General features: G+C 38.7%; 1 protein-coding gene across 1 annotated transcript; it reads left to right on the top strand.

Moving 5' to 3' along the window:
- Positions 1–871: 871 nt before the first annotated feature.
- On the top strand, positions 872–18733 carry LOC121387476 (EF-hand domain-containing family member B-like). The gene is made up of 9 exons (XM_041518608.1): positions 872–1156; positions 3071–3133; positions 5938–6271; positions 7906–8230; positions 9391–9613; positions 10368–10563; positions 11791–11964; positions 13506–13687; positions 18068–18733. The coding sequence occupies exons 1-9, from the start codon at positions 1070–1072 to the stop codon at positions 18245–18247; spliced, it is 1764 nt and encodes a 587-aa protein (XP_041374542.1). The 5' UTR covers positions 872–1069; the 3' UTR covers positions 18248–18733.
- The last annotated feature ends 1311 nt before the right edge of the window (positions 18734–20044 follow it).

Below are 20044 nucleotides of genomic sequence, written 5' to 3'. Positions count from 1 at the left end.
GTATATTTATGTTACTGTTACTGCAGATAAATGTATATTATATTGTTATTTTTGCTCTGCCCATATTCGGGTGTTATGCAAATAAATTATTCTTATTCTTATTCTTATTTCATTTCGGGATGTACACTTTTGGGGGGGGGGGGGGGTCAAAAGCCCCTAAGTTAGTCTCATTAAAATAAACCTAGCTAGTGCATAACACTATGTCCGAGGTTTATTTTAATGAACTACAGGCGCGTGTGACCGGGGAGGGTTGTGGGGGTCAAAACCCCTCCCTGCTCATGCCATTTTTTCCTCCTCCCGCCCCTATATATATTTCCAGGAGAGCATTACTTGACCCCCTCCCCACCCCACCCCGGCACACACACAACCCCATAAACGTCGCTCACGACAGTCTATAGGCCGTCCCACAGAGAACGCATTTTCTCCCGTACTACATGTATATGTAATTTACTACTATTTATTTATTTATGAGGCCAATTGATTTCTTATATGCGCACACACAAAAATGTTGGGTTTTTTGGTTCTTGTTTCCAAAACACTTACTTTTCTTCTTACGTCAAATCAAAGTTAATGTGGGTTGTTGTTGGGTTTTTTAATAGAATGATGGGACAGACCGTCCACTGCCCCTCCTCCCCCGATAAAATTCCTGGACACGTGTCCGAGTATTGCTGTGTTATTTACATATTTATGATTTTATAATTTGCACATTATAATTTAACTTGTTTTGTTGTTTTCAAAACACTTTGAATTATTGAAAAGAAAAAAAAACGTAAATACATGTTGGTACGAGGTATCAAATGTGGAGTTATTGGCCTTTACGGAAGTGTCTATAGTTTAACAACCTTGACCTTGGTTTCTATGGTTTCGTCAACAATATTCGAGATTTCTTGATTCTTGTCAGTTATGAGGTGGTAGGGTAGTTTGTGCTAATTAACTGTCACTGTTTTTCACACCTTATTTTGTAGCTTGTTAATAGCACCAGTGAAGTACCGCAAACAACTTTATTTGACGTATTGATAATCAACAAACTGGAAACCGAAAGTGTTAAAGACTTTACAAAGCTACAAACATGACCACAAAAGTTCGATTTCCTGATATTCCTGCAGACAGTGTTTACCAAGGAAAATACAAAGACTGGACACCAGAGCTTCGTGCTGTAAGTGGCAGTTGAGACATTATTTTGGTTATAGAACCCACTGTAGCAAACTGGGTGGGCGGGGCAATAAGAAATTCTGAAATATAAATCAGATGTTTAATCACACCTCCGCCTGTAGTCTAAAGGGGGATGCGGTGGACTCGTATGGAAACTAACTCGTATGAATGGAAAACTTGTATGGAAAACGAACTCGTATGGAAAAAATAATGGTGAACTCGTATGGGGATGTATGGATATGAAGATATACTTTGATATTTCTGTTAAATGTGTATTTTGACACTTTTTTTGTATACATGCTTCTTATTTATGTCCCCATCAGTCAACTATTTGCGTGTCAACCGCAGTTTGTGCATCAACGGCAATCACCTATAATCAAAACACGCATGTCATTAGACTTATTTCCTGCGACAGAAACCGTAAACATGCATGCATGTTTTGCGTTTCTCACTAGCCCAAACTTAAAAACCACTAGCCACGGACGTTGGGCTAGCGGATTTGTCGAACTCTGCATAAAAACTACACACAAGTTGCTATACAGTATTGGATATATCAGTTTGTGATTTCCATACAAGTTCACTGCCTTTTCCCCCATACGAGTTTGTCTTCCATACGAGTTCACTTGTGGATTTCCATACGAGTTCACTGCATTTCCCCCCATACAAGTAAGTTTTCCATACGAGTTCACCGCAAGCCGTCCAAAGGGATGTAGAATGTGTGGTTCTTCTATATCCAAACCTTGTTATATACCCTATATATAGCTGGTATTCAAAACTTGTGGTGCCATGTTTCAAATGTTTTTCAACCGAAATAGTGCAACAAATGAACACACAAATCAAAAATGTATATGGTGGAACCCCATCGGTGGGCCCATTGGGTAATTTCTCAGTCCATTCAGTGCACCACAACTGGTATATCAAAGGCTGTAGTATGTGCTGTCCTGTCTGTGACATGGTGCATATAGAAGATCCCTTGATACTAATGGAAAAATGTAGCGGGTTTCCTCTAAGACTGTATTTCGAAATTACTCATTGTTTGACATCCAATAGCCAATGGTTAATAAATCAATGTGCTCAAGAGGTATCATTATACAAAACAATCTTTAACTTTATCACGACACATTTGATCATACATCTTAATTCAGGCCCATAGGAACAATATCTGGAGGAGAGATCACACAATCTCTAGTTGAAGAGGCACAGACATTTTAAACTTTATTTAGGGCTCACTACACAGATGTCATCTGCCATTGAAATCCATGTTAAATTGCCCAACTTCAAATGAAGATTGCCAATAGAATGGGTTCTTGTTGGCACTAACGACATACACCATTGTGAACATACATTATATATAAGCTTTTATTTTAACTCCAAAATTGAGAACATTTCCGTCTCCGTTTTTAGCTATATGACCGCATCTGGCTGTAGTACCGGTCCGAACAGATGGTTCAGGAACCCATTCACACCGGCCACCTCTTCCGCTATACACCTATATCCAAAAAGTCAATGCACAATATTACAAAATAACATGGGCAAAATCCAGCCAAAAGGCTTACCATTGAAAATACTAATTCTTTTTAAGTCCTCCGCAATTACTAGAAGTGAATATATGAACCACAAAATATGTCACAATTAGGAACTATAGTGGACCGTGATCAATGAACTCTCACCTGGAAGTGAACTGCGTAGTGTGACTGTGTATAGAGCGTAACAAAAAAAACCATACATTTTCATCCTCAAGTTGGGGTCGCACGCATGCACACACATACATCAGTTCCTGCAGGGGAGTGTAACTGGTGGAAACACCAGGTTTACAAGCAACAGTGTGACTGAGATTCTTATTGTAATTTGTTGAATAATTTAATTTCCTAATAATTCCTTTAATATATGTATTCTTGTTTCTTTTGAATATTTACAGGCAGGAAAGCTGACTGCTCTTTCTGGAGATAGTGTGTCACAATGTATGAAGACACCAAAACGGGTAGGTGCTGGAACATTTTGCATTAGCACAAGTTTCCATCCATCCATCCATCCATCCATCCATCCATCCATCCATATACTTATTTGTATAAAACTTCATAAATTCATCCATTCATCCATCCATCTATCCATATATGTATCTATATAACAGTTCATCCATCCATCCATCCATCCATGTATCGATATAACAGTTCATCCATCCATCCATCCATCCATCCATCCATCCATCCATCCATCCATCCATCCATCCATCCATCCATCCATCCATCCACACACACACACATCCATCCACACATCCATCCATATACATATCTACATAACAGTTCATACATTCATCCATCAATCCATCAATCCATCTATCCATTCACACATCCATCCATATACAGTGTTCGAGATTAATGGTATTCCAGACTTCAAGAATCCAGTATCCCACCGGGATATCGTATAATGTTGTTGGTTTTTAATCCTGCATTTGAATTTTTTGCTGAAACAATGAAAGTCATCATTTACTGGTAAAGTTAAGTAACAGTATTTTCGAGCTCATACCCAGTCTAATGCTATGCTGTGACATTTATCTTCCCCAACTCATACCCAGTCTAATACAGTCTTGTACCCACTGGAGCAATTGCGGCATAGCAATAGACTGGGAATCGCTAAGTCGCTATTGTTTTTGTTGGATGTTTCCTCCCTTCAAATTTTATTTAAGATATTGATTCTACATCTGCAGAAAATTGATACAGGTAGATTTGTCATTAGTAATGTCAGAAACACTTATAGATTACTGCTAAATATTAATTTATGTCAGTATTACTCAAAAATAGATCTTTTTGCCGATTCCGTTTGATTGCTAATTTCAAGAATTCCGCAATTTCGATTGTGACATAGCAATAGACTGGGAATGAGAACAGTGTTGTCCAAGTTTGTTTGAATGTTATTTATGAATTTCATTTAAGTGGCAGTGTTTCAAGATTAAACATTTTGTGCAGTATCCCAGTTGGATACTAACATTTCAAAATCTGGTATCCCACCTGAGAATTTAGTATCCCATTTGAATGAAATACACAAATAACATCATAATAAACTTTGACAACACTGTTCTCGTTCCCAGTCTATTAATGCTACACCACAATTCGTGAAATTCGCAATCAAATGGAATCGGCAAAAATATTTGCTGCATCTATTTTTGCATAATAATGACATAAATTAATATTTAGCAGTAATCTATAAGTGTTTCTGACATTACTAATGACAATCCGTATCAATTTTCTGCAGATGTGAAATCAATATCTCAAATAAAATTTGAAGGGAGGAAACTTCCAACAAAAACAATAGCGACTTAGCGATTCCCAGTCAATAGCTATGCCGCTATTGCTCCAGTGTAGCATTAGACTGGGTATGAGTAGGGGGAGATATTGTCACGGCGTAGCATTAGACCAGGTACGAGCTAGAAAATACTGTTACTTAACTTCACCAGTACATGACGACGTTCGTTGTTTTAGCGAAAAAAATAAAAACGCAGGATTAAAAAACAACAACAACATTATATCGTATTCCAGTGGGATACTGGGTTCTTGAAGTCTGGTATCCAAAATTAAATTCTGGTATCCCCGGGATATCGGGATACCGTTAATCTCGAACACTGAGTGGGATACTAAATTCTCAGGTGGGATACCAGATTTTGAAATGTTAGTATCCAACTGAAATACTGCCCCAAATTTTTAATCTCGCACACTGATATACATATCTATATAACAGTTCATCCATCCATCCATCTATCCATCCACACATATACGTATCTATATGACAGTTCATCCATCCATCCATCCATCCATCCACACACCATCCATCCATCCCATCCATCCACCCATCCATCCATCCATATACGTATCTATATAACAGTTCATACATTCATCCATCCATCCATCCATCCATTTCTCCATCCATCCATCCTTCCACATCCATCCATCCATCCAATTACATATCTGTATAACAGTTCATACATTCATCCACCCATCCATCCACCCATCCATCCACCCATCCATCCACCCACCCATCCATCCATCCATCCATCCATCCATCCATCCATCCATCCATCCATATACGTATCTATATAACAGTTCATACATTCATCCATCCATTCCTCCATCCATCCATCCATCCACACATCCATCAAAGCATCCATCCATCCATCCAATTACGTATCTGTATAACAGTTCATACATTCATCCATCCATCCATCCATCCATCCATCCATCCAATTACATATCAATATATCAGTTCATACATTCATCCATCCATCCATCTACGTATCTATATAACAGTTCATACATTCATCCATCCGTCCATCCATCCATCCAATTACTTATCTATATAACAGTTCATACATTCATCCATCCATCTATATACCTATCTATATAACAGTTCAAACATCCATCGATTCATATACATATCTATATAACAGTTCATACATCCATCCATTTATCCATATACCTATCTATATAACAGTTCATAATTCCATCCATCCATCCATCCATCCATCCATTTATCCATCCATCCATCCATCCATCCATCCATCCATCCATCCATATCCCTATCCATCTAACAGTCCATCCATCCATCCATCCATCCATCCATCCATATACGTATCTATATAACAGTTCATACATCCATCCATTCATCCATCCATCCATATACATATCTATATAACAGTTCATACATTCATCCATCCATCCTATGAAGAATGATATCGACTCATGTTAAATATTCTTAATTTTAATTTCAATTTATTTTTTCTATTACCTTCAGCCCGAGAGCCCACCAGTTATTCGCCGATTCCGTGACACATTTGAGCCGGAGGCTGGCGCTATCCGAGTGTTCTATGGAAAAGCTCTTGACCCGCACAGAGACTGGGCAGCCAAGATGGTCCACGGTATCAGCTACAGGCAGGGAAACATCACGGCCGGAAAACTGCTTAACCCGTTCCCGAAAACGCTCTTCCGACAGAAACTGCTTGATAAAAAAGAGAACATCTACAACAGTCACATCCGGGCTCCGCTCGGGGAGTCACATGACCAGCGGCCAGGGCTACCAAGTCGACACCATTCGAAGACTTTTACGTTTGGCATTCGCTCGAAAGTTGGTAAGATAATCTAAGGTCCAGGGCCAATATTTTTGAAGCTATCTTAGCACTATGATATCGTAAAACTGTCCTAAGCTATGATGTGACTATGGAGTAATGTCATAGTTTACGATGATTTTATGCTATTATAGCACTAAAATAGCTTCAAAAATATGGGCCCTGATTATTGATTGTTTTGTGAGTGCTTTTCTTAGGTGTGTGACTATGACTTTGGCCCCGCGGCATTGATGATTTAATTTTGGGAATACAAAACTCTACCCCGCTACTTTCGTCATTTTAGAAAATACAGTCTGACCTCGTCATAACAACCACTTTTGTCGTATGTTTACCATTGTAATAACATTAACCTATTGTCCTTGAGGGACCATAATTGAATATAAAGTTAAAAGTTTAGTTTTGTTTAATGACACCACTAGAGCACATTGACTTATTAATCAAAAGCTATTGGATGTCAGACATTTGGAAATCTGGTAAAAGATTTTCATTAGTAACAAGGGATATATTATATGCACCCTCTCACAGACAGGATAGCACAAACCATGGCCTTTGATATATCAATTGTGGTGCACTGGCTGGAATGAGAAATAACCCACTGGTCCTACCAATCGATCCTGGACCAACTGCACATCAAGTGAGCACTGTACCACTGGACTATGTTTTGCCTCTTTAAATGGATATAAATAATGATTTTTTTTTTTTTTTTTATAAAATTGAAATACTTACTGTCATCTCCTAATATTTGACTACAACTGAAGTCCGACCCCAATTGTTAACAACTAGGATAAATTGCTTTCCTACCTTTATTTTTCGTTATATTTTATCCAGACAGAAATCTTGAAAAAAACATTACAATGACACAGATTCCACTTACTAGATGATAACCATGTCACCTATATCGACTTCGCTGAGATCGCATAGGGCAAAAACCATGTAATTTTGTTCCGGCTGCCATTTTGACTTTTTATGGAATACTCTCAAAGAGGGGTGGAAGGATATGACTTAATCTAACGTCATAACATGTTATTATATAAAAGCAAACTTGATGACGTCATATTAATTTTTTTTAAAGTTTGTTTTGTTTAAAGACACAGCTAGAACACATTGATTTCATATTAATTATTTTACATACTTCAGAGGCTTTCACCCCTCTTGAAGAGTATTCCATAAAAAAAGTAAAATGGCAGACGGCAGAAAACTGCATGTATTTTGCCCTATGCTATCTCAGTGAAATCGATACTGGTACAATCTCATATGTAGAATCTGTGTCACTGTAATGTTTTTTTTCACAACTTGTGTCTAGACAAAATTTGGGGGAAATGTAAAGGTAATTAAAGGTAGGAGAGTAATTTATCGTAGTTGTTAACAATTTGGTTCGGACTTTAATCAAATTTTTTTTTGTCTATAATCCATCCCACGGGGAATGCCTTTTCTCATGCTATGGAATTTACCACAAGTTATTTATTTCTGAGCCAATGGTTTTCTGACACACAAAAAATAGTTTTTTGTTTTATTTCCAAAACACAAAACTGAAATCATTTACAAAAAACATTTTTGTAGAAGGATGGAACTGACTATAGTTTTATCATCATCACTTTAATACACTGTTAACCTTTAAATTTTGTTCTGTTTCCTAGACAGTGGCGCCGGTACTCTGATTAATCCAGATAAAACCTACGCGGAGGTGGAAGAGGAGACAAACGTCGGCCACCCGATGTACGTAAAGACTCATGTCGACTATCACCCGGGGGAAAGAATCCAGAGGAGCTACACTTCACCCGGGTTCTGCAGCACCAACAAGTTCGGTATTCCTACGCCACACACAACTGACGGACGGAACGCTAAAAGAACCTTGCGATGGCTTCACGAAACCAACAAAGAAAAAGCGACGCAGCTCGTCGGGAAACGGTTGGATGATTTCCTAGATAGATACCAGTACCAGCTAGGAAAAGTCCGTGATCCGTAAGTTTAAAGGGACAATCTCAGTTTTGCACAGTGACCTCTTAAAGGGGCAATCTCAGTTTTGCACAGTGACCTCTTAAAGGGACAATCTCAGTTTTGCACAGTGACCTCTTAAAGGGACAATCTCAGTTTTGCACAGTGACCTCTTAAAGGGGAAGTCTCTAATGATTAAAACTTTTTTTTTTTTTCTTTTTTTTTGTGCAATGTAAAGATTATACCTTGAATTCTGTGTCCCATCCTAAACAAATAATATAAAACAAATTCAGTTACTACTACATGTATTTATAAAAGTTAAATTTAAAGTCCGTTTAAAGGGACAATCTCAGTTTTGCACAGTGACATCTTAAAGGGGCAATCTCTAAGTTGCATAATTATTAAAAGTTCTTTTTTTTTCTTTCTTTTTTGTGTGAAATGTTAAGATTATACCTTGAATCTCCCATCCCAAACAAATAATATAAAAATAAATTCAGTTACTACTACATGTAAAAGTTAAATTTAAAGTTTGTTTTAACGACATCACTAGAGCACACTGATTTATTAATCATTTACTATTGGATGTCAAACATTTGGTAATTCTGACATATAGTCTTAGAGAGGAAACCCGCTACATTTTTCCATTAGTAGCAAGGGATCTTTTATATGCACCATCCCACAGACAGAACAGCATATACCATGGCCTTTGATATACCAGACATGGTGCACTGGCTGGAAAGGTCCTAGACAGACCATGCATCAGGCAAGCACTTTATCACTGGGCTACATACTATTTGTTAATTCATATTATTTGAAACTCCCGAAAGGATGGTCGACATGTTAACACGTGACGTCACAGATTGAACTTTAACTGCATCTCCATATTGTCGAAAGTGTGGCTGCTATTTTAATGGATATTCAATGAATATTTTCTATTTACTATGTATTATTCACCAATGTTCTCAAGGATACCACTATTTACACCTAATGGCAGCACATAACAATTTTTGATAATTATGAAAATATTATACGTGGGATCAACTACTTTGTAGTTATGTTTAACAAATACATGTAGAAATAACAAAATATGCCAATGGAAATCTTTCTGAATTTTTAGCTCTGAATTATCATTAATAAATTATAAATTAATACAATGTTATTACATGTATTATTATTATTATTTTCAGAATTAAAGACACTATGTTGGTGCCGGAGGACCATATATTTGGTTTGTACCTAAAACCCGATGAATATTCCGCAGGGGATCTGATTCACAACCGGGTACCTGGCGAATATCTCCGGGGCAAGGATCGACAGCGTGCCCTGGTCGCCACGATACGACACAACCTGAAAAAACTCAACTACCATAACTTCCAAGATCTTCTGTCGGCATTTAAATTCTATGACAAGGTAAACATTAACTCATTCATTCCATGTCTCTCTCTTTGTCTCTTTCTCTGTCTGTCTCCCTCTCTCTCTTTTCCCCCTCTCTCTTTTTCTCTCTCCTACATTGGGCTATTGCTCATTCCTGCCAGTGCACCATGGCTGGTATATCAAAGGCTGTAGAAAATCCCTTGCTACTAATGAAAAAAATGTAGCGGGTTTCCTCTCTAAGATTGTCAAAATAACCAATTGCTTTACATGCAATAGCCGGTGATTAATAAATCAATGTGCTCTAGTGGTGTCATTAAACAAAATAAACTAACAAACTGTCTCTCATGCATTTACCTTAAATTGACACCCAATAGCTAAAGTATTTTCATGTGGGGATGTTGTTAAACATTCATTCATTGTGTCTCTCATACACCCACCCACCCACCCACCCAGAGAGAGAGAGAGAGAGAGAGAGAGAGAGAGAGAGAGAGAGAGAGAGAGAGAGAGAGAGAGAGAGAGAGAGAGAGAGAGAGAGGGAGGGAGGGAGGGGGGAGGGAGGGGAGGGAGGGCAAGAGAGGGAGTGGGAGAGAGACAGACAGACAGACAGAGAGAGAGAGAGAGAGAGAGAGAGAGTGAGAGAGAGAGACACACACACAAACACACATACACAAACACACATACACACACACACACACAATATCTCTACTAAGTGTCAACACAGACACCAAACTGCCGTAGTTTAAAATGTGCCGAGAGGTGTTGTTAAACAAACATTCCTTTTGCTTTCCAGTCAGGGTGTGGTAAGATCAGTCTAGAAGATCTCCGTGAGGCGTGTATCCAGTTCCAGCTGCCGGCCGAACCCGAACTACTGGAGCAGCTCGTCGACACGTGCGACGTGGACCGCGACGGACTCATCAACTACATTGAGTTCTGCAACTTCCTCAACTGGAAGGACAAGATGCCGTCGGGGTTCCCAGATGTACCAGGTGATTGTGGCCTCCCCATCAGTTATAGCCCAACGTACAGCTTCCTTAAAAGATTAAAATTAGGGTCATCCTGTTTCAAGAAGTTCGACACCTGCCTCACTGCACCTCCCTGCTACATATAGCCTGACAACTTCCTAAACTTGAAGAAGGAAAGAAATGTTTTATTTAATGACACACTCAACACATTTTATTTATGGCTATATGGCATCTGACATATGTTTAAGGACCACACAGATATTGAGAGAGGAAACCCACTGTCACTACTTCATGGGCTATTCTTTTCTTTGTTTGTATTATGTTACCAAGTTCAGATGACAGAATGACCAGTAATGCAAACTTAGTTATAAGTTTGTTTTGTTTAACAACACCACTAGAGCATTGATTTATTAATCATTGGCTATTGAATGTCAAACATTTGGTAATTTTGAGAGGAAACCTGCTACATTTTTCCATTAGCAGCAAGGGTTCTTTTATATGCACCATCCCACAGACAGGATAGCACATACCACGACCTTTGATATACCAGTCATGGTGCACTGGCTGGAACGAGAAATAGCTCGAGGAGTCCACCGACGGGGATCGATCCCAAACTGACCGCGCATCAAGCGAGCACTTTACCAGTGGACTATGTCCCGCCCCTTCCTAAACTTGAAAGACGAAATTCTATTTTGTTTTCAAGATGTGCCCAGCAGGTACGGAACAACAGCTTCCGTAACAGTATAGATTAAAATATCATCCAGTTTCTAAGATGAACTGTGCAATTGCAACCGTGGCAGTTAATCACAGCAATCCATTTTCTATGTCACTTTTCTTAATTAATTGTTTATTTTTTGTAATCCTGACAAATTAAACTCTTTTTTTAACATGAACTGCAAAATTGCAAATACCCCTTTCTGCTTTTCAAAGAAGTAGTTTGTGTGGTGGTAGCAGTCTGTATTTCTTCCTCCATCCTTGTTCCTCCATTTCTCTCTCTCTCATCTCTTTCTCCATTCCCTCTCTCCCTCCCTGTCTCTCTTTCTGTCTCTGTCTCTGTCTCTGTCTCTGTCTCTCTCTCTCTCTCTCTCTCTCTCTCTCTCTCTCTCTCTCTCTCTCTCTCTCTCTCTCTCTCTCTCTCTCTCTCTCTCTCTCTCTTTTTCAATCAAACTCCACAATAACCATATAACTAAACATTTAACACCAAATAGCCATAATTTAAAATATTAACAGTTATTCCTCTACTTTGTACAGAGCACTGCAAGACCTCATCCGAAGAGACGAAACAAGGCGACTTGGTCCCGAAATCTCCTCAAAGCAACGAGAGCACGCCGCGCCGACTACAGAAGCAGATTGACAAGGCGATCGGGAACCACCACACCAGCGCACAGATGATCAATGCAGTCGTCGGGGGAGTCGACACTAGAGGTTAGGGTCTCAGGGACAATCTCACAGCTGCATAATTACTTAAAAATATATGTATAATTTTTTTTAGTGTAATGTAAAGATTGTTCATTGAATTATGTGTCCACAAGTGGCAGGATTTTGCTCAGTCAGTACAGCGCTCGTCTGAGATGCATAGGTTGTAGGATCTAACCTCCACGATAGACCCATTGTTTGTTTTCCCCCATTTTAACCAGTGTCCCTCAAGATATTTTTTAGAAAACCACTGTTTACACCCATTGACATCACATTATAGTTTTGATATTCTCGAGTTAAACTTATATTATTAGTAGTAGTATTTTGAGGAAACCCGCTATATTTTTCCATTAGTAACAAGGGATATTTTATATGCACTATCTGACAGAGAGGATAGTACATATCATGACCTTTAATATACTAGTTGTGGTGCACTGGCTGGAATGAGAAATAGACCATTGGGCCCACTGATGGGGATCGATCCCAGACCTACCATGCATCAAGCGAGTGCTTTACCACTGGGCTGTCCCAGTGCAAACATAATCCACTGGATATGTAAAATTAGCAAAATATGACACTATCAACAGTGTCACCCGAGGTGCTTGCATTGCAAGATCGAACCACATCAGTGGATCCATGCAACTGATTGGGGTTTTTCTTATTCCAACCAGTGCACCACAAGTGGTCAAAGGATGTGGTATGTGCTATCCTGTCTGTGGGAAAGTGTATATAAAAGATCTCTTGCTACTATTGAAAAAATGTAGCAGGTTTCCTCCCTAAGACTATATGTCAAAATTACCAAATGTTTGACATCCGATGATTGATTAAGGTCTCATTGCACAGTTCACTTCTGGGTGAGAGTTCATCACGGTCCACTATGGTTCCTAATTGTAACACATGTTATGGTTTACATATTCACTTCTAGGAAATGGTGAAGAATTAAAACAATATGTATGTTTAATGGTAAGCCTTCTGGCTGTATTTTGCCCGTGTTTTGTAATATTGTGCATTGACCTTTTGGGACATGGATGTATAACTCAAGAAACAGCCAGAGTGAATCAGTTAATGAACCATCTGTTTGGACCGGTACTACAGCCAGATGTGGTCATATAGCAAAAACCTAAAACAGAAATGTTCTCAATTTTGGAGTGAAAATAAATGCTTATATAATGTATGTTTGCAATGGTGTATGTTGTTAGTGCCAACGAGAACCCGTTCTGTTTGCAATCTTCATTTAAAGTTGGGCAATTTAACATGGGTTTCAATGGCAGATGACATCCGTGTAATGAGACCTAATCAATGTGCTCTAGTGGTGTCATTAAGCAAAACCAAGTTTTGACAGCGAAAAAAATTTGAACCCAGGTATTTTAATGGATGCACAATGTATATTTTCTATGCACTTTATATTTGATACCAAATATTTCTGAGTCAACCTCTGTTTACACTGAGTTGGAGCACATAACAGTTTTAATATGACACTGTCAACACTGATAATGCACCTTTAACTGAGGTTTTTTTTGTTACTAATATATGGTTTATTGTTTGACCAGACTACCGGAAGTACGGTGTCCCCACCGTCCGCATCGACATTGCCGCTCCAAGGATCCGCCGCATCAACGACAGAACGAATTACGGGAATGAGTCTGACGCCTGGGGCTTGCTCAATCCGTCCCTTTTCAGCCAGAAGGGCGTGTATGAGGTCGACCTGCTGGTTCCTCGGACAATAGAAGAGGTGAGGAATGGTTTTGTAACACCTGGCCCCGTACTTATAAAACTTAAAGTGTAGACTTTAATAATTAAGGGGCCTAATTCACAAAGGTCTCTTAGGCTCTGCTAGACAACAAAGTATCCTCTTTGTAAGTCTTTTAGCATTGCACTGCGAGATCTGTCTTCTATAGAGATATGGGGCCTAATTCACAAAGCTCTCTTAGGCTCTGTTAGACAACAAAGCATCCTCTTTGTAAGTCTTTTAGCATTGCACTGCGAGATCTGTCTTCTATAGAGATATGGGGCCTAATTCACAAAGCTCTCTTAGGCTCTGTTAGACAACAAAGCATCCTCTTTGTAAGTCTTTTAGCATTGCACTGCGAGATCTGTCTTCTATAGAGATATGGGACCTAATTCACAAAGCTCTCTTAGGCTCTGCTAGACAACAAAGCATCCTCTTTGTAAGTCTTTTAGCATTGCACTGCGAGATCTGTCTTCTATAGAGATATGGGGCCTAATTCACAAAGCTCTCTTAGGCTCTGTTAGACAACAAAGCATCCTCTTTGCAAGTCTTTTAGCATTGCACTGCGAGATCTGTCTTCTATAGAGATATGGGGCCTAATTCACAGAGCTCTCTTAGGCTCTGCTAGACAACAAAACATCCTCTTTGTAAGTCTTTTAGCATTGCACTGCGAGATCTGTCTTCTATAGAGATATGGGGCCTAATTCACAAAGCTCTCTTAGGCTCTGCTAGACAACAAAGCATCCTCTTTGTAAGTCTTTTAGCATTGCACTGCGAGATCTGTCTTCTATAGAGATATGGGGCCTAATTCACAAAGCTCTCTTAGGCTCTGCTAGACAACAAAACATCCTCTTTGTAAGTCTTTTAGCATTGCACTGCGAGATCTGTCTTCTATAGAGATATGGGGCCTAATTCACAAAGCTCTCTTAGGCTCTGCTAGACAACAAAGCAGCCTCTTTTAGCATGGCACTGCGAGATCTGTCTTCTATAGAGATATGGGGCCTAATTCACAAAGCTCTCTTAGGCTCTGCTAGACAACAAAGCATCCTCTTTGTAAGTCTTTTAGCATTGCACTGTGAGATCTGTCTTCTATAGAGATATGGGGCCTAATTCACAAAGGTCTCTTAGGCTCTGCTAGACAACAAAGCATCCTCTTTGTAAGTCTTTTAGCATTGCACTGCGAGATCTGTCTTCTATAGAGATATGGGGCCTAATTCACAAAGCTCTCTTAGGCTCTGCTAGACAACAAAGCAGCCTTTTTTAGCATGGCACTGCGAGATCGCAAAGTTGTGAGAGTTTAGTGAATTAGACCTCTGGTAGGTACTGGGTTTTCGTATCACAGTATCGGCTCTCCCCTTCCTTCCTTCCCCCTGACTGAGTGAATTTCAATGTGGGTAGGTGTGTGGTCAGGTCCTTAGGAACTGGGGTGGGGAAGAGACTTACAGGGGAATGTCTTCTAACAATGGTCCTCGGTGGCATACTGGTTAGGTCATCAGATTTAAATCTGGTAGGTACTGGGTTTGCATCCCAGTACCGGCTTCAACCCAGAGCGAGTTTTAATAGCTCAGTGGGTAGGTGTATGACTAGGCCCTTAGAAACCAGGGTAGGGACAGAACTTACTGGGAATATCTTATAACAAGGGTCTCAGTTAATTTATCTGACTTATGGCTAGTAGGTACTGGGTTCGCATCCCAGTATAGGCTCCCAAACAAAGCGAGTTTTAATGACTCAGTGGATAGGTATATGACCAGGCCCTTAAAAACTGGGGTAGGGGCAGAACGTACTGGGAATATCTTATAATAAGAATCTCAGTTAATTTATCAGACTTACGGCTGGTAGGTACTGGGTTTGCATCCCAGTATAGGCTCCCACACAAAGCGAGTTTTAATAGCTCAGTGGGTAGGTGTATGGCCAGGCCCTTAGGAACTGGAGTGAGGTAGAGACTTACTCGGGAATGTTTCATAACACGGGTCTCAGTTATCAGATTTAAGGCTGGTAGGTACTGGGTTCACATCCCAGTATAGGCTCACACACAAAGCGAGTTTTAATAGCTCAGTGGGTAGGTGTATGGCCAGGCCCTTAGGAACTGGAGTGAGGTAGAGACTTACTCGGGAATGTTTCATAACACGGGTCTCAGTTATCAGATTTAAGGCTGGTAGGTACTGGGTTCGCATCCCAGTATAGGCTCCCACACAAAGCGAGTTTTAATGACTCAGTGAATAGGTATATGACCAGATCCTTAGGAAATGGAGAGGGGTAGAAACTTACTCATGAATGTCTCATAACAAGGTACTGAGTTCGCATCCCAGTATAGGCTCCCACACAAAGCGAGTTTTAATAGCTCAGTGAATAGGTATATGACCAGATCCTTAGGAACTGGAGAGGGGTAGAAACTTACTCAGGAATGTCTCATAACAAGGTACTGAGTTCGCATCCCAGTATAGGCTCCCACACAAAGCGAGTTTTAATGACTCAGTGAATAGGTATATGACCAGATCCTTAGGAACTGGAGAGGGGTAGAAACTTACTCAGGAATGTCTCATAACAAGGTACTGAGTTCGCATCCCAGTATAGGCTCCCACACAAAGCGAGTTTTAATGACTCTGTTGATAGGTATATGACCAGATCCTTAGGAACTGGAGAGGGGTAGAAACTTACTCAGGAATGTCTCATAACAAGGTACTGAGTTCGCATCCCAGTATAGGCTCCCACACAAAGCGAGTTTTAATGACTCAGTGAATAGGTATATGACCAGATCCTTAGGAACTGGAGAGGGGTAGAAACTTACTCAGGAATGTCTCATAACAAGGTACTGAGTTCGCATCCCAGTATAGGCTCCCACACAAAGCGAGTTTTAATGACTCAGTGAATAGGTATATGACCAGATCCTTAGGAACTGGAGAGGGGTAGAAACTTACTCAGGAATGTCTCATAACAAGGTACTGAGTTCGCATCCCAGTATAGGCTCCCACACAAAGCGAGTTTTAATGACTCAGTGAATAGGTATATGACCAGATCCTTAGGAACTGGAGAGGGGTAGAGACTTACTCAGGAATGTCTCATAACAAGGTACTGAGTTCGCATCCCAGTATAGGCTCCCACACAAAGCGAGTTTTAATGACTCAGTGAATAGGTATATGACCAGATCGTTAGGAACTGGAGAGGGGTAGAAACTTACTCAGGAATGTCTCATAACAAGGTACTGAGTTCGCATCCCAGTATAGGCTCCCACACAAAGCGAGTTTTAATGACTCAGTGAATAGGTATATGACCAGATCGTTAGGAACTGGAGAAGGGTAGAAACTTACTCAGGAATGTCTCATAACAAGGTACTGAGTTCGCATCCCAGTATAGGCTCCCACACAAAGCGAGTTTTAATGACTCAGTGAATAGGTATATGACCAGATCCTTAGGAACTGGAGAGGGGTAGAAACTTACTCAGGAATGTCTCATAACAAGGTACTGAGTTCGCATCCCAGTATAGGCTCCCAACCAGAGCTAGTTTTAATGACTCTGTTGATAGGTTTATGACCAGGCCCCCGAAACATTTACCTTTGTTTATCCTACTGTATATGTATAAACCAAACAAATATGCTTGTCTACCCACCCTACTATTAGTTGAGCAAGAAAGATTTTTTTTTTTTTTTCAGTGTTATTTTGTAATACATGTGTTGTACATTGATTTTTTTTTAACATGGATCAATGTACATTGAAAAAGGTGGTCCGTGTTAATTAGCTCCTGCACCACCTATATGTATACGGACAGATAAAAACATGGAATAATGTTGGGTTTGGGGGGTTTTTTGGGGGGGTATCCCATTGTCCTCTTTCTTTTTACTCCTTTGAATTCCATCTCATTTCTTCCCGATCTGGCAACTCCTATCTTTCAACTTATTTCGCTATCCACCTCCACATCCCAGTCCTTGTCTCTCTAACTGTTACATGTGCTTGTCTCTTGTGGCTATCCGTGCCACACACCTGTCATTCCCCATCAGCTTTTAGCTGTGGGCTTAGTCTGACCACTTCGGAGAGTGTTCAGTAGTTACTTCTGGCATTGTTAAAAGGCACTTGTAACCACCTAGTATGCTCCCCTACTACTGGCGGTCATTAGATATTAAGATAATGAGAATGGTAGGCAGAGGGTGATAGACGAGAAAGATGAATGAATGAATGAGCCAGCTTTAACGGGATTTGAACCACTGGAATAATTTTAATAAAATCAAAAAAAAGTCTGTTATAATTAAATTATAATGACATTGATTAAAATTAACAAATGCTTGGCATAAAATTATCGTCATTAGATTTATTAAGTCTGTTATACATAATCATAATTAAATTTGTTTTGGGCGTGCAATTCAAGATATGTATTTTGTTTACCTGCAGATCAAGGAGATAATGGAAAATATTGGCGTGTACATGACAGGTGAAACGTTGCACAAACTATACAAGTACACAGCGGAGAATCATCCTAAAGGTGACGTCAGCGTCGAGAGTTTCCGGACTACTTTAGACCAGTTGGACGCCAGAGATATTGTCACGGGCAAACATAAAATGGCCGTTTAATAGAGACAGAATATCTTTAAAATGCAATAAATATGTAAATATGGTAAACTGTATACTCTTGTAGTGAACATGTGAAAAAAAGAACAAAAATGCTTGAGCTCCAAACATTTTTCATAAATGAGATGCTGTAACAGAAACAAAATTATAACAATTATGAAGATGAAGATTTGGAAAGTAGGATATATTTTATCAAAGGGTAAGATAATAATTATTTTAGATGATGTTTCGGAATGTAATTAAAAAAAAAAAAAAAATTCAAATAAAAATAATTGAGTTTTTGAAAGTAGGATTTTTATCCAAGGGTAAGACTATTAACAAAATGTGCAGGACTAAACAGATACAGTTTTGCAAGATTTTACCATACTCTGTTGGTGTAACCATTTAGAATAGCAGGGGATTATTCATGCAAAGTAGCAAGACAAATTACATCTTTTGTCTGAAAACATTCCTGAAATTTTAACACTTCATCTCAGATGCCACGAAAAATTGTTTTCAAATGTTTTAAGAGTGACGGTTGATAATCATTTTGAAAATTGATTAGCAACAATTGTTTAACATTTTAGAATGTTGTAGCAATATATGAAACATACATGGCAAATCACAACACAGTACTAAACAAAGTGTTTCCTGTGGGCCTCTTCCAGTATCTATATACAGTGACACTCCTCTAAACCAGACACCCTTGGAACCAAGTACAAATTCCAGTTTTAAGAGGTATCCAGTTTACAGAGGTTCTCTTCTGCACAGATGTTTAAAAAGGGACCATGAAAAATGTCCGGTTTTGGGGGAATTCCAGTTTACACAGGGTCCGGTTTTGAGAGGTTTTGCTGTATTTTGAAATATATATATATATATATATATATATATATATATATATATATTGACAGTGTTAAAATGTCTCTCAGTTTATTATTAACAAAAATTATTATTTAAAAATATATTTACTTTGACAGTATTATAAACTTCCAAAACACTGGTTCTTCATATCGGCATTACCGGTACATATTTGTATATGTGTATTAACATTATATTAACAGTATTAACCATTCCAGAAATGTTACTAGCAGGGAGAGTGGATCGTCTCTACTCATACAAAGACAAAAATAATACCGTATATCTTCACATTAAGTTGAATTTTGTCAATCAAAATGTTATTTTATTTCTACTTTTTGTTGGTGACATTAGGATTAAAACCACCATTAGCTTACTTATGCTTTAAGTCTGGCTCTGTTTATGCATGATTATGTATTTTTGAATACATATACTTTTGTCGTATTTAACCGTTTCTGTGATCAGGGGCCCAATTTACAAAGCTCTGTTAAACTCTGCTAAGCTCTTTTAAAAAAACAAAGCATCATGTTTGCAAGTCTTTTTGCAATGCACTGCTAGATTGCAAAGTTGTGAGAGTTTAAAGAATTAGGCACCAGTTGTTTTTTTGTAATATTTAACATAATATATAAAAGTATTTAGAACAGTATTTAACACAATATGCAACAGTATTTAACATTAAACAGTATGTAACATAATATTTAACAGTATTTAACATAATATGTAACAGTATTTAACATAATATTCAACAGTATTTAACACAATATTCATCAGTATTTAACAGTATTTAATATAATATGAAACAATATTTAACATAATATGCTATTGTATTTAACATAATATGCAACAGTATTTAACAGTATTTAATATAATATGAAACAGTATTTAACATAATATGCTATTGTATTTAACATAATATGCAACAGTATTTAACATAATATTCAACAGCATTTTACATAATATTCAAGT

Source organism: Gigantopelta aegis, chromosome 13 (genome assembly GCF_016097555.1).
Source record: "Gigantopelta aegis isolate Gae_Host chromosome 13, Gae_host_genome, whole genome shotgun sequence".
In the NCBI taxonomy this organism is placed as follows: Eukaryota; Metazoa; Mollusca; class Gastropoda; order Neomphalida; family Peltospiridae; genus Gigantopelta; species Gigantopelta aegis.
This window is presented reverse-complemented; position numbering and strand designations above follow the sequence as displayed.

Excerpts from the sequence above, each read along its gene's own strand:
- LOC121387476 (XM_041518608.1), top strand. The coding sequence starts at position 1,070 with ATGACCACAAAAGTTCGATTTCCTGATATTCCTGCAGACAGTGTTTAC. Across the intron at positions 1,157-3,070 it reads GGACACCAGAGCTTCGTGCT|GCAGGAAAGCTGACTGCTCT; the intron begins GTAAGTGGCAGT and ends GAATATTTACAG. Across the intron at positions 3,134-5,937 it reads GTATGAAGACACCAAAACGG|CCCGAGAGCCCACCAGTTAT; the intron begins GTAGGTGCTGGA and ends TATTACCTTCAG.